This window comes from Bombus pyrosoma, linkage group LG8, assembly GCF_014825855.1.
Source record: "Bombus pyrosoma isolate SC7728 linkage group LG8, ASM1482585v1, whole genome shotgun sequence".
Taxonomy (NCBI): Eukaryota; Metazoa; Arthropoda; class Insecta; order Hymenoptera; family Apidae; genus Bombus; species Bombus pyrosoma.
The window spans coordinates 644,358-659,591 of NC_057777.1; the positions used below are offsets into that span (position 1 = coordinate 644,358).

At 35.8% G+C, this 15,234-nt stretch overlaps 1 protein-coding gene across 3 annotated transcripts in view; it reads left to right on the forward strand.

Annotated features, from left to right (window-relative positions):
- The window catches only part of LOC122570408 (ribosomal protein S6 kinase alpha-5-like), a 54,600-nt gene that overhangs the window by 27,680 nt on the left and 11,686 nt on the right, over positions 1–15,234 (forward strand). For all 3 annotated transcript variants that reach the window (XM_043732679.1, XM_043732677.1, XM_043732678.1), the window contains one exon: positions 14,764–14,838. In XM_043732679.1, the coding sequence (XP_043588614.1) occupies positions 14,764–14,838 (75 nt within the window). The remainder of the gene's footprint in view (positions 1–14,763; positions 14,839–15,234) is intronic.

Below are 15,234 nucleotides of genomic sequence, written 5' to 3' on the forward strand. Positions count from 1 at the left end.
CGTAATTGGTTACGATTTTTTCTTTGCGCGGAAACAAAGAAGATAGAAAGGTGTAGATCCTTCCTTCAGGTTTAGCGAAAAGAAACATCAAGCTGGTTTAAAGTACGAACGATTTTTCCTTTTCCTTTCTTCGGCTTAACGTCAGTCGCTAAATAAAAGATATCGCTTATTGCTTGTTTTACTTGTCGTTTAGTAACTACTTCACGCGAAATCGTACTTATTATCGTGTCTTGTATTTACAAATAGCCGGCGTAGAATTTTAAATATGCCAAAGGAACTGATAACGACTTTGTTCTATAACGAATTTTCGCGGTGAAACTTCTGAAATATCGTTAAAAGTAAGTCAACCTTGTGAAAGATATTAGCACAGATGTGTAGCTTTAGAGATTATTTTTAATTCAAGGTATAGTGAAATAATATTACACGAATAAACATTAGTTCAAGGTACGGTTTAGAGGAACGAATATCTCTTTCGCGAATAATTCATCTTCAAGATCTCAGAAAAATGACAAATATCTTTTTCTAAATTTAGTATATTTATCTCTGAACCACTTATGCCGGAAGTGATAATCATTTTTCTTCTTTCAAATTTAATTTTCATGTTGCGTACGTATTGAAATAGCTGCGTTCAATTTTAGACGTTTTAACATGTCTAGTATTCACGGTGCAACTTTTGAAGTGTAGGTATCATCGAAGATAAAACAATCTTAGGTTTGACTACGTGTTTTTGGGAAGAATTATAAAGTAAAATGTTATTCTCGTCCGAAGTTGACGATAGGATGATCCGGAAAATCTTATTTCACTCGTATAAAATAATCTCCAAAATGTTTCCAAGTATTCAAATATTTGTATTAATTTGTATCTGTTGCGTTCGTAGCTGTTGGATAGTTTGGAAATGGAAATTCTCTCGTGTTGGAAATTTCTTCTCTTTCTTTTCTTCTCTTTCTTCTCTTTCTTTCGTTCGTTAGGAGGAAAAGGTTTAGTCATCGGTTAATCGTTGTATAACTTTCCAATCAGAGACGATAACCAGCAGAGCGATACGATTGACGTAGAAATCTGAAAATGTCGTTAGAAGTGTTATGGACTTTAAAATATCTAAACAATTCCGCTTTTATTAAATTAGGGACAAATTTGTCGAACTCGGAAAAAGATAACTTCCAAAGAGTTCTATTTTTTTTTTATTCAAATTTTAATAGATAGTTGAAGCACGAACTTGAGGAAGAAGAATAGAAATATGTTACAAACTGGTAAACTTGGAAATATCTAAAAAGTCGTATCCTTTTCATATAATACTCTACAGTCTCAACATCCTATCACGCTTCACGTAGACATAAAAAAAATGTCATAAAAAGAAACAGACGAACGTATTTAGCAAAGAAATAAACTAAGTATTTTATTACCATTTTGATTCACCTTCTTAAACAAAAATATTGAAAAGAATTTTCAAGGAAACGTAAACACTCTTTCCATATATATTTATATTTATAATGTTACCTGTCTATTAAATCAATGTCTATTAAATCAATAATATAAAATTTTTTAAAATACCTAAAGCATTCTACTCTCTTCCAAATATGCAACAAAAATCGATGAAAATCTAACTGACAGTTACAAAAGTGTCGCAAGGAAGACTGAAGGGAAGAAATAAATACACTTAGAGAGACATAATATACCTAGAGAAATTAAATAAGTAAATAAATTTCCATTTTTCCTTTGTAACAGAAAGGCTGATATCTGTTCTAATATCTGTTTAGAAGGACTATATCGTCCAGTTGTTCCTGTACAATGGACATCCCATTGTGCTTGAAATAAATCTTAGAAGGGAATATATCGCGTGATATTAAGTGCACGTGTAGTTGCCTTTCGTCTGGCGAAAGAAAGTAGTCGGTCCCGTTACGAAATAGCGAGTGAATGCCGACTATCTGGGTCAGACAAAAGCGGAACTTCCGCGACTATACTCGAGGGCTGCCGAACCGTTTAACCTGGAACATTAGTTCAATTTTTACGCAAATTAACCCCCCCCTCCCCTCCCCCATATGCTTTTGTCATATATGTACTTTAGAATTCTCGTTTTTATTATTGCAATTTATGCGTTCTTTCTTCTTTTCGTTTTTTAAGAATAGGGAAAAAGAGAGAGCCCTAACTTTTAAGGTAGATGGTATTGTTACTAAGCTGGAAAATAAATATCGAAGAATCGTAATGGTAATTTATTTGAATTTCGAAGAATAGATTTTGGATATTTGGCCAGTTGGAGATAGAATGTTTGTTCAACTTTATTTGCTTTTTCATGTAAATTATTTTTTATGCTTTTGTCATGTTCCTTAGAATTTCTCTTTTTATTATTTCAATTTACTCGTGTTCTTTTCTTCTCTTTTAAGAATAAGAGGGGTACTATAAGATAGTGGAAATATCTTCTAGTTTTTAGTTTTCAACTTTTAATTTAGTGTTTAGTTTGGTCGTATCAATTTTTTGTTAGTTCGATCTAGAATCGGTTCCTTTAATTTTTACACGTTTCTCCGTGCAAATTATTTCCCTTCACGTTTATCATATATTCTAGGATATTTATCTCTGCTAATTTTCTAATTTATTCAATTTGAAAATACGTACAATATCGACGATGTTATAAGAATACTCAAGTTCAATAAATTGCGTAAGAGTTCTTTTAAGAATTTCAATCTCGATCTAGTTTAAATTTTTATAATTCCTAAATAAGTTGAATCTTTGGTGTCGTTGCAATTCGATGAACTTACATTCGACAAAAGTCATTTAAAATGTCGCAATGATAAAATTTCTATAGTTTTCCAGGAATATTGTTAGACATTTCAAATTTCAATTTGTCAGCTCGTGTACTTATCAAGATATCCAATGACAGTGGTATAAATTTCCTGCAGGCTCTTCAATTTGTTGAGGAAAATGTGCGTGGTCAAAGAACTATGATACATACGTGTACCATATATTACCGGTGAATGGTACTTTCCGTTTTGTGTTCAAACAGGGTGAACAGACTTTGTAAGGAATCATAAATCACCTTTGTGAAAGTGTTGTAATGGCGTTGGGTCTGCGTTGGCCGACTACCCTTCACCTTCAACTTGCATGCACCCTTTGTAAGTGCAACGTGCTGTTGGTTTCCCGTATCTATAGCTTTCATGAATCTTTTACGACTGTTTGTACCCCCTTTATTACAAATTTTCCTGTGGTTTAACTGAAAACATTTTTCTCATTTTCTTCGTTTTCAGCGGAGATATATTATTTTTTTTTTCTGTATACATAATTAATAATTTTCCTAATGCAATTAAATAAAATTGACTGTTTACGAATTTTACGACATGTTCGGTAAAATACTTATTTTCCAAAATCGATATCAATTACCTTTGCAAACGTCTGCGAGATTAAATCCATAAGTGTCTTCCGACAAAATTCTCAATCGTGCAAAATTTGTTTGCAATTACGCCAACTTTTTTCTTTTTCATGATAAGATCCAATTGAATAAAAATATTTTCCTAATGAGAAGGTTCTTCCTATCGAAATTGCTTACATTTCTACGGAAAAATATATTTACGCTATCAGAAAGAAAATTTCAGTATCAGCAATGTCGCAAGAATCCTTATCCTTAAAATTCTTCGAAGCATATTGTGTCATATTTCCGACAAAAGAGCGTTGCGTCAATTAAGATTCAACGCATCGGAAAAATTTCAACCGGCCGTTGGGAGGAACGAGACTTCTCGGTCTCTTCTACATTTAACCGCGTCTCGATTTTAATTTCGGAATATCATTTCACAATGTCAGGAACTCGCGGTCGCCTGCTAAACTTCTAAATCGAGATGTTTACTCGGCCGGATATTAACACAGTCTGGAAAGTGCGTTCCTCTTTCTCTCTTTCATCCATCGAGGATCAAACGCGAGAATCTCGTCTTTTATCGTCGGAAAAAATGGCGAATATGTTTTCTCTCTCTCTCTCTCTCTCTCTCTTTTTCTTTTCTTTTCATCGAAAAGATTCTCGCTCGCCCGCGTTTTGAAAGGATTTTTCGGAACACGGCAGACACACAATCGCGAACAGAGAATGAGAGAGAGAGAGAGAGAGAGAGAGAGAGAGAGGCTTTCAGAAAAGTAAAAGGTGAAGCGCTGAACTGCAAAGAAGTCTACTTTTCACGCGCAAACGGGTATTTCGGGTTTTAACTTTCAGAGCGGCAATCTCGCGTTTAACTCATTCACCGCTACCGACGCATGTGTTGCGTCGCTTCAATTATTTGGGGAAATATGTGTTACAAGGTATTCGCGAAAACACGAATTTGCATAATGTATCATCGAAATAAAGCTGTTTCGTTTAAAGGCCTTCTTCTACAGAAAAAAGGTTTGAACCTGTTCCGTCGAGTCAATTAGTTTGGTACGCGTATAGTTGACAAATTTTCAAACTCAATTTCGATTTTCCAGGATAAAAATGATAATAAAATAAAAAAGGCACGCATCTAACCAACAGCCCAAGTTTACTAAACGTTTGAAACGAATGCCGGGCAAGTGCTAGACACAGTTTCCTTCCCAAAGATCGCATTGGGTAAGTCGAGAAATTGTTACGAACGCGTTGCACGCATGAAAATTGAACGAGTACGATTTTTCTAAAAGGTGTAGGCTCGCCCGATTTTTGCATCAAGGTTTTCAATTATCAGGCAAAACGTGAAATCGCAGTGTGTGTGAGAGAGAGAGAGAGAATGACTGATACGAAGCGCGTGGATAAGATAGCTTTGTAAATATAGGTATTTGTAAACCAATTCTTGGCTGTAAGTTCGAATAAACATGTATGTTATATCATAAAGATAACTAAAAAAATAGAAACGAGATTTTCCCCGCCTGTTAAATACTCATTACATGTAACGAGTATCGTGTTTTTCCATATTATATATGTATTCTATGCATTTTTGCATCTTCGGACGCAGAAACAAACGCTCTTATACTTGTAACGATCGTTGTTGTAAAATTAGGTTTCAAGGGAAGCGTGGAAAACAGGGGATAAGCAAAGGGGTAAATGGTTCGCAACACGTTCGAATCCACGAACAGGCTTGCGTAATCCGGATAGAGGGAGGTTAGAGGCTTGTCGACGGTGCTCGAGCTTGCTCGTGGTCGCTTTTACTACCTTGACATGGATTCTCGGCTGGCAGTCAGGGCCGGGGACGCTCGCGAAGGACCCCCACGTGTTAATTTCACGCGAAAACCCTTTTAGCTACGAGGCGAAAATTCGATCGTCGTTTTCGTCCTCGAATCGCGACACGATTTTCGCTTGTTACGACGCAGACGAGCTTTAAAATTCTTGGAAAACACGACGTTCGTACGTGCAAGAACTTTCATTGACCGATGGTCGATTAACAGACTACGGATGTTTATGAATCTAATAGGGTGGATTTAAGCCGCCGATTAATTTGCAAGATTCACGTAGTACATAAATATAGTAACATATAGTTAAATTTCAGAAGCAAACTGTTTGCTGTAATATTTACCGGTTGAAACCATTTAGTTTAGCGTACACATACATACGCACATGTACATATATGTATGCGTGCGTGCGAGGGTTCGAACGAAATTGAAAGGTATTTATATGGATAACTGCTTGAATAGCGCAACGAGCAGTTAATAAATATTCATTTACCGTAAAATCGTATTAAGAAAGAGAGGAAAAAATGTGGCTCTTATTGGCGAACGATGTTTGCACGTTTTATCGTAGAATCTTGAACTCTTTTTTTATTTAAACAGCCCCAGCAAACACCTGTTGCTACACGGCGAGCGACACTGAGTAAAAATTCCACCTCAAACTCTTCTAACCTAATTCTAATAGACTCAATGCTTTGTAGTGGCGAAAAATGTAGAACCTCTCGCAATCTTTTGCACTTTATTTTATTTTATTATTTTATTATCGTCAGTATATCATAATGCGTAGACTAATCCACGTAACACAGTAGCATCGTCTAGAGAGTAGGGGATGATTTTACGCGCGAGAAGAAGTAGAAAACGTAGAATAAAACCTTTTCAAGGAATCTTTATCTATGTTTCCGTTTGTTCTATTACATCCTCAAATTGCAATTAGTTAATTATTATTTTAGTCGAGTTAGATATTCGTAATCAGAGTCATATCTTATGTAATACTCTTGTATATTAATAAAGAATAGAAAATTAGTCAAAATCTACTTTTAATAAATATTTCTTACTTCATCCTATGATGTTGGACAATTGAAAAACAAAGATTGTACATTTCGAGATAATATTTTTAGCCTGCACAAAATATTCAAGCCGCCGGATAAGTAGTTTTGTAACCAACTTATAAATAGATATACAATTGCATACACTACAACGACGCTTATAATTACTAAGCAAATACCTAATGACTACCTCCTTAAAAGCAAAAACTCGGCCAAACTTCTTCTATCCAAAAAAAAAAAAAAAAAAAAGAAAAAAAAGAATGCGGAAAAAATGTTTTCTAACGATTCCTGTGGTCTAGACTTTAAAGACTCACGAAAAGTTCTTAACAATTCCTGAAAAATTAAAAATTCAATTTCCTCCCTCGACTGATTTTCTTACATGTTTCGCAACGAAAATTTCACGAGGTATTTGCACAAGCTCGTACAGCAAAGCGATACGTAATATATTTGTTACGCGGAATTAACGAAACCCGCACTCTGTACCTTCGTCCGCGTTCCGCGTTGAAGTTGCGTTATTTTTCACTCGAAGGTGAGAAGCGGACAGGATAATGTCGCGGAATCACCGCGACTTTGGACCGTTGTGTTACGTTCGACGAAATTTCACTGCGTTCACGTAATCGAGGAAATGAGAGAAAAGAGAAAGAAGACGAGGAAAGAAGGAAGGATCGTTGCGCGAAAGGCGCAGAAGTGAAAGCATCACTGGTGACGTTCGTTCCGCGAACAGATAGCGGATCTTAACTCGATTTCGAGGCTTCAAGGGCAGTAAATTTCACTTTTCGTTGATTTTCGAGGTTTTGACGTTCTTTCTCTTCCATACAATTATGCAGGCTCTCGTAAGAAAAAAAGAAAAAAAAAAAAAAGAACAGAAACTGCGCTTCTGTCGTCTGAACAAATGCACATCTTCTTTTGTGCGAAACATCTGCTGTTTTCTTTAATAAATCGATTCGTCGAAACATTCTGTCTAACGAAGCAGTAAAATACCAACAAGATCGATAATTCGTGAGATATTTCAGCTTTTTGTACAATGTATCTCGCTTTTTAATGTAAAATATCTCACCAATCGTCCATTTCTTTGATACTTTCGCCTTTTTCCCTGCGAAAGAATTAAACACGTCAAATTATTGTATATCGCCCTTTTATTTGAAACATTTTTCGTTTGTATCGATCGATTTCTTAAAGCGCAGTCCTATGTTATATAAATCTTCTTTGATCTTCCTGTTTTATAATAATCCCTTTTTTATAATAATCAAGGTTGTTCATGGCCATAGAAGATCGTTTTCGATCAATTATTTAATCGATTCTGTGATATTCGAAGATTCTTTAGAAACGCAAAACTCTCTGTTCTTTTTATGACATTTTAATTTTTTAATCTAATCTTAATGGCGGATCCTTTTATTTTACAACGATTATTGTTCTCTCCTATTGCGATTTGTCTTTCTTGAAATTCTTACTAAGCGTTAATAATTATTACGTTAATAATATTCTGAATCACGATACTTTGCTGTATAGGTATCGAGTCTCGTTTTATATTTGATAAAGTAAACGAAACAACGAAAGAAAAACTTGGCAATGATAAGTAGATATTGAAAATATTCTTCTTAAGGAGATCGATGTTCGTGCATTTATATGTTAAAAGTATATACGTATGACGACGTTAAAACTTATTAAATCATTACACAATGATTTCTTTAATAGCTGTTTAGATAATTAGTAGCTGTTCGGTAATTTACCACGTGGTATAACGTTAAAGTACATGATTCCGTAGTATTCTTATACTTGCCAATGAACGCTTAATTTGAAAAATTGAGATTGAAGTTAGACTTCAAGCTAAATTCTCTTTTATTAGGTTGTCCCAAAAGTTTCTTTCTTTTCATACGGAGTTAGTAGGTGCCCAACATGTTTTGTTTTATATTATTTTATTGAATCATGTATGATCCATTTTGTAGCAATGGAACAAAGTGAGTCATATACGATTCAATAAAATAATGTAAAAGGAAAAGTGCTGTGCCTCTATCGTTTCCTCGTAAAACGGGAGAAACTTTTCGGACGACCTAATGTGTTACAAAGCGAGAGGTTTAAAGAAAAAGAGAATACTTAAAAGCTTTCAACAGCTGTATGTGATTTGTAGCATGACAAAATTACGTTAATAATTACACGAATGAGAAAAACGTCCATATTTCATTTTCTTGTTATTTTACCATCACACGCAGCTCAAAACAAATAGAGGATCATTTTTCATGTCTCTTTGACCTTTGCACATATTCATTTTTATTATCTCTATATCTATGTATATTTTCTTACTTTAACTGTTTTCCCAGCATTATATCACACAGAGTTATTTATAAATGCATATCACTGCTTCAGAATGTAGATCTGCACGCGAAAACAATGAAAAAAACGTCGTGCAAATACGCGCGTCTCGCGTAGCTTAGTTTTCGGGTTATGGATAGTGAAAGAAAAGGTGGTTTCAAATTTTCGTCTCGAACAATTTTCTTCACCTTCGCTCTGATACCTTGAACTCTCGCTCGCATAAACAAATCACAGTCACGCACGTGAAATTCGATCGATAGAAGTCTTCGATGAAATTTAGATAACGAACCGACTTACGTAACGCGAATCACGGGCAAATGAAAAACACGAATTAAGAAAAAGGAGGAGAGGAAAGGTAGCGACATGGCAGAAACAGTTTATCCATGGCGTGCCAAAGGAAAGGCGGCGGTACCAATAGGCCGTTTCATATTTCACGGTTCGATTGGAACCGAGTCACGGTTCGTTCGAGATCGGCCATGATTTCAAGTAATTTAAACGGAACACCGATCTAACGCTTCCGGGCTGCGCTTTGCTCCGCGTGTGTTCGTCCTTTCGCGGACTCGTTTTAAAAACACACAGCTGCATTCTAGCGGACCAGTATTTACGTATGCTTGTGTACATGCCTACCCGCACACCTGCCGATATTAGCCGCGCCGCAGGTGCGTACAACTTTGCACACCGCATCTTGTACGGACCACCGTGCGCACGATATTTCACGATCTGGCCACACCGAGACGAATGACAAATCTTTGCGTCTTGCTCCCTCCGAATCAGATTGTTCCCACACTTTACTTGCGAGTAACAAGTGCTTCTGGCGAAGGAAATCGAGTCGATGTACGGTCGATATGATATTGTTAGGCGCGGATCAACGTTAATTCGTGGTTTTGAAATTCTTCTTGAACAAAACTATCGGAGCGATTTCGACGATCATACGCGAGTCGCAATTTGTCACACAGAAAATTTGTAGATTTGCAAAGATGCGTTTTCCGGTGTCTGCACGATTCCTCGCAGAGACTTTTCTCTTCTTTTTACATCTTGTTAAATTATGCTTTTTTTAAATACACTTCTCACCGCGATTTCTTCGGTATTATGTAATACTATTTATCGTTATGTGTATATATATATATATATATGTTTATTCGGCCTCAAAGCCAAGAATTGGACATTTATATCGTACGTATATTTTTATACGTATATAATATCATACTGGTTGACTTTAGAGTTGCGAACGACGAGGATACAAGTCACAGTTTCTTCGATGGGACGTTAAAGTCGAAATTTTCGAGCGATTTAAAGTATTTGTATCAGAGAGGACTAATAACTCTGACAAATTCATTTCCAAGAATGTTTCTATTAAAACGTCGGTTAAACACGTTTGCTAAGACATCGACTAAAAAAGAACTTGGTCAATGTTGATGAACAGGACGAGAAAAAAAAACAAGTGAAAAAGACGTTAGAAGAAAGTCTCCTGTTTCGTGTTTTTCTCGTTTCGCATGCAAGGCCGAGATCGTAGCCGAGCCGATTCGATAACCGAACTCGGGAACCGTGGCAAGCGTCATTTTGCAATCACCTTCGTCGACCTTGTCTGGCTTTCTTGAAATGACAATCAGAGCGTAGATACAGATGCCAAACTCGTGAAATCAAAATCATTGCTCCACACTTGTCTCTTCTTTTTCTTGTCGAAGCAATTTTCGATTAAACCGTTTCGAAATATCCAAAGTTTCTCCATTTTCGCGTATCTTTAATTCGCGCTTAGCTTTAAAAATGTACAACAATCCGTTTAATTATCGCGCCTTGACCGCATATTGGTAATCCGCGTCCTGCGTTCTACTTCGATGGAAACGCGGCTAATTCGAGCTTTTTCGAACGTTCGCGTACAAATTTTTGCCGTTGTTCACCTCGAACAATAATAAGTGTGTTTGCGTGGTGACTGAAATTTGCATTGATCGCACAACGAGGAAAAAATATGCTTGGATATTTAAATACTTAATAACCTTTTCCGCGAATTGTTGTCAAAGCGTAATTAGTAATTCTTTCCGTCCACCTTGGTTGGAGAATTTGTTAAACAATTTGGGAATATCTTGCATCGAGCACGATGGACAATTGCGTCGAATTTGCTGCACAAATGTAATACAGGAATTTGTGAACAGATAAATTCTGACGCGCACGTACTTACTTTTCAATTATTACGTACGAGCAAACGCTTTAACGGGTCATTGACTGATTAAGCTATAAACGTATTGGTCTTTGTTAAATCTTTTCAATTTCGTTGGATCGTATCTTCTTTACAAAAACGCGAAAAACGTATGTTCCTATTGTAAACGATTGATAGAAAAATTGTTTCTCGCAGGTCGATAAGAGTTCGATTTCAGGAAGATTAAACGAACAACATCGGGGAATCCGTTTCGAGTGACATCAACGAATCTGAAAGACGGCAGAGAATGGCCGAAATAGTAATTCCAATAATTGGAAAGGCACGAGTTTCATTGACTTCCACGATTAACTTTCTGCTCTAATTGATTCACATTTTCTACTGCGTAAATCGATGAAATGCGTTAGTTCCGTTACGAAACGCTAGGCCAGCGCGGACGTCTTTTTCCCTTCTCTCTTTTTCTTTATCGTGATATTGCGTTGAATTTGGGAAACAGTTGTGGAAATTTTCTGGATTAAATAATAAAATGGGCTTTCATGAAATTAGGATTTCTAAAATGACGTATTTTTATTCGACAAAGATCTCTTTTAATCTGTAATCTGACCAGACACTGTAAAAGACTATTTTAAACGCTGCATTAAATCGCAGAGAGTGATTCTTGATTTTGTAATAAATTTCTTTCTTCGAACTCAAATTTTTTCCTTCTGTTAAACATTCGGTGTTTCTTCTCTCTTTTTTTTTTTTTTATTTAATTTTTGCCTTTCTAAATAGTCAGTTTTCACAATACCATATCGAATATTAAATATTAAATACAATCGTGACAACATTCTTACACATAAGAAACGTTCGATTTTGTCGGTTTCGACACTTTGGTTTCCTTCTGTCCAACTTTCGTACTTTCTTCCTTCCTTCGAAAACCCTGTGAAATTATCGTAGGCTTAGGCCGAGATTCTGTCGCAATCGCTTTGTTAAATATATTTTATTTGATAAGGCGCGAACCCATTTCGAATCGAATCGTTTGCAGATGACTGTTCTCCCATGATATCTAATTCTAACCGACGCTAACGTTTTATTTTTAACCTCTTGTTTCTTTACACGGGCAAAGACCACCGATCACTTTCATCGAACGAAATGCTTTCTAGGAAATGAAGCAATCGAGAGAATCTCATTAGCCGGAGATAAGGTAGTGCAAATGTTGCTTTAATAAAATGTTGATAAACTAACCGGAATCTAAACTTTATCGAGTTGCTTCGTGTTTGCTCGAGGAACAATTTACTCGAGAATACCATTCGGTATATTAAAATGATATTAAATTTTCATACACCTGATCACGAAAGTATCGCATATGAAGAGCTTCAACGCCAATGTTCGTATTGTGCGTGTGTGTTACATTGAAGTTGCATTAGCGTTGCAGTGAGTCGCAACTGCGTCAAATTCGAAATTAATCTTGAAATGTACACAGCAGTGAGAATAATGTAATTTATTTAAGTGTGAATGCAACATATGAAAACTTTATCCTGGATCCTTTCTCTTTTACAAACTTTCAGGCAAGCATAGTTATCTAATATCATCTTATTTCACATTTATTATATAATATACACAGTCTGTTTCAGCTTAGTTTGGACAATATTTATCGAGCGAACGATCATTTATTTTCCTGCAATGATGTACATTGGCCAAAAGATATTTTGCACTAATCCTGCGATCGCATATGCGAATATCTTTTCTAATTATGGGAATTACTATCTTTATTATCTTGTATTCTGCGGCATTTTCAAGTCTCGTGTAACGTTTCGTTTAGCGTTTATCTCATAGATTGCGATTGATATTGCAAAGAAAATGCTCGTTTTCAAATTAGAGGAACAAGGGAAACGAGGGAGAAATAGACGAATATCAGACCGATCGGGTGAGAAACGGGCACTTGCTTTTATATGCAAATTTTCTTTAGGAAATATACCGCTAAAAACAATTCGCGAACCTTGAATTATTATTATTTCTATCATTTTCTGGCGCCTTTGTACCTCGTCTGGTACCCTTATACTGCGACCAGAGATCGTAATTTAGATAATGTCGTTGAAACTGGATTCATGAGTTTATATCTGGCGGATTTCGCCCGTCTAAAATCAGATTTTTACGAAATATTTATATCGTTACAACCGAGCGTGCCGCATATTTCTTTTTTTGTTCTCTCAAATTACGTACATTTTTCATTCTTTCGATCTTAGTCCAAGAGTGGTTGTAGAAAACACTGTTGGTGCCAAGAAGCAAGTTCTTCGGGAGAAAAAGAAAACTTACGCGTCGGTGTAGTTTAAATTCATGAAAAAGAAAAGCGCATGTGTCGTCTCTTTCTTTTTGGAAAAGAAACTCAATGGTTGTTTATTCATTTACACAGACGACATAGGCAAAAGCCGAGAAACAATTAACCAATGTTTATTGGCATTTATATCTTTTTTCTATAGATGACAAGATGACATATTGCGACGGCTAAACCCATGTATTTTCTAGCGTTATTAATAGCTATTTAGGAAAGGAAATTGCGTTTGAACTCTACGCTACAGTATTCTCATTGGTACGTGCAACATTTTCCAATAAGAGTCGAAATTTTCCAATTTTAGCACGTACAGTGTTTTCTAGGAGAACGGTTCGATCAACGATAATCAAATTTAGCCTGACTTTTACTAGATTCTGAAACTTATGAATTATGAAGTAATTCACACTCAGCTTACAACAAGTTAAACCTAAGAAAAATTTATTTTTTAGTTATTACGTTCGAGACCCGCGCGACTATCATAATAAATAGCTATATCTTTCATCGACACAAATGTGTCTACGTGATTGTTATTTCTGATCTGAAATTAAATAGGCGGAAAGCTATGCTTATTTATCGATATCGAGATAGTCGATCGATTATTCGAAAGTACGAGGAATGAAAGTTCAGACGATCGAAAGTCCGATTGGAGGCATTCAAATAGAAAGTCCAGTTAACAGTATTTCGATAACCGAGTGCCGATGAAAGTAGCTGTCCGTTTTCTGAAATCGATAGAAAACAATTAAAAAATCGTTATTATACCGTCGAAATTCTACTCGTACAATACAGTATTTTTTTTTTTTTTTTTTTTTTTTGACGAATGTCTGCAAGCGTCGATTGAAAATTTGGGATAAACTCTTTGTTGCTCGTTTTATTTTTCGAGAAAGTGGAGATATTGAGAATTTGATAAAAACTACAGAAGGTTAATCGGAAAGTCCAAGTTTTGATAATGTCAACTCGAGAGGAATAACACAACGTTACGTAATATTGTATGATATAATATAATAATAATAATAATAATTTATTCTTTTTTTCTAGGTTCACAGCTTATTACAAGCTCTGATTATTACGCTCTTTATTCGTAGTTTCTTACGCTATTATTGTTTTGCTATTTTATAGTATTTAATTCTTTCTTAATAATCAGGGTGTATCTGTAGCGTGGCGATAAATGTTGTATAGTATGTTACTTCATAATATAATAAAATATTATCACCTGTATAAAATATTGTTTCATTCAGGGCTGGACATTTCCATACAATTATAAATCAATTTTTCGATGCAATTTATTTTACTAATACTCGCTTCTGTATACACATATTCGTATATATTATTTATTTATTTAATTCTAGAAAATATTCGACAAAGTTGCAAATGTAATTCAGAAAAGTTAAGACGTGTAATTCCTCGAAATTGCAAAATGTAATTGCACGAACGTTGCAAAACGGAATTCAACAAAATTGCAAAATACGATTCCACGATGCATTAAATACGAAACATTTGAACAACATATCAAATTATTCAAATAGAAATACAAATTTTCGAATGTTGCTCACCTCGTAACTTCGCGTAATTCACAATACAATCTACGATACCGTTAAATTCGAACGACCCCACTTTCCATTCTCAACCTACGTGTCGTCTCTGCCATTTCCTCTTTCGCGTATCCTAACGTTCCTATCTTTCGTCGTTCCTTAACGTTACATCGAGAAACAATAAAAAAAAAAAAAAAAAAGAGAAAGACAAAGGTGATTTTTATTACAAGTTTTGTTAAAAACCTTTTTCTCAACGACTACTTTTGTTTGTTACAGTAAACCTGGCAGACAGCGGAGGCCAGAGGGTAGACATGACGCACTTCGATTTGCTGAAGGTCCTTGGAACCGGAGGTACGTGAACGAAATCCTTTATGGTAGCGATTAAAGTCCACACGGTAGGACGTACAACCGGTCCCTTTCCTCCGTAGCTTTTCGCGCTCCGACCATTTTAGCGTTCGTAACCGGTTGATTTTTAATTGCGATCGTCTCGCGTCTTGGCGACGCGACTATTGGGCGATTTTCCCTTCGGAGCGCAGTAAACACCACGCATCGAACGTTTATTGTCCGCCGATTCACGCGAAATAGAACGAGTTTTAAGCATCGTTTCGATCGATTCCGCGTGAATCTTCTTTTCTTTTCCTTTCTTCTTCGACGTATGGGGTTTGTATAAATTGTCTGATTCAGGGGCGGAAGATACGCGACGAATGCAAAAGTCGATAAGACGTTGGTGAATCGTGAAAATTGCGG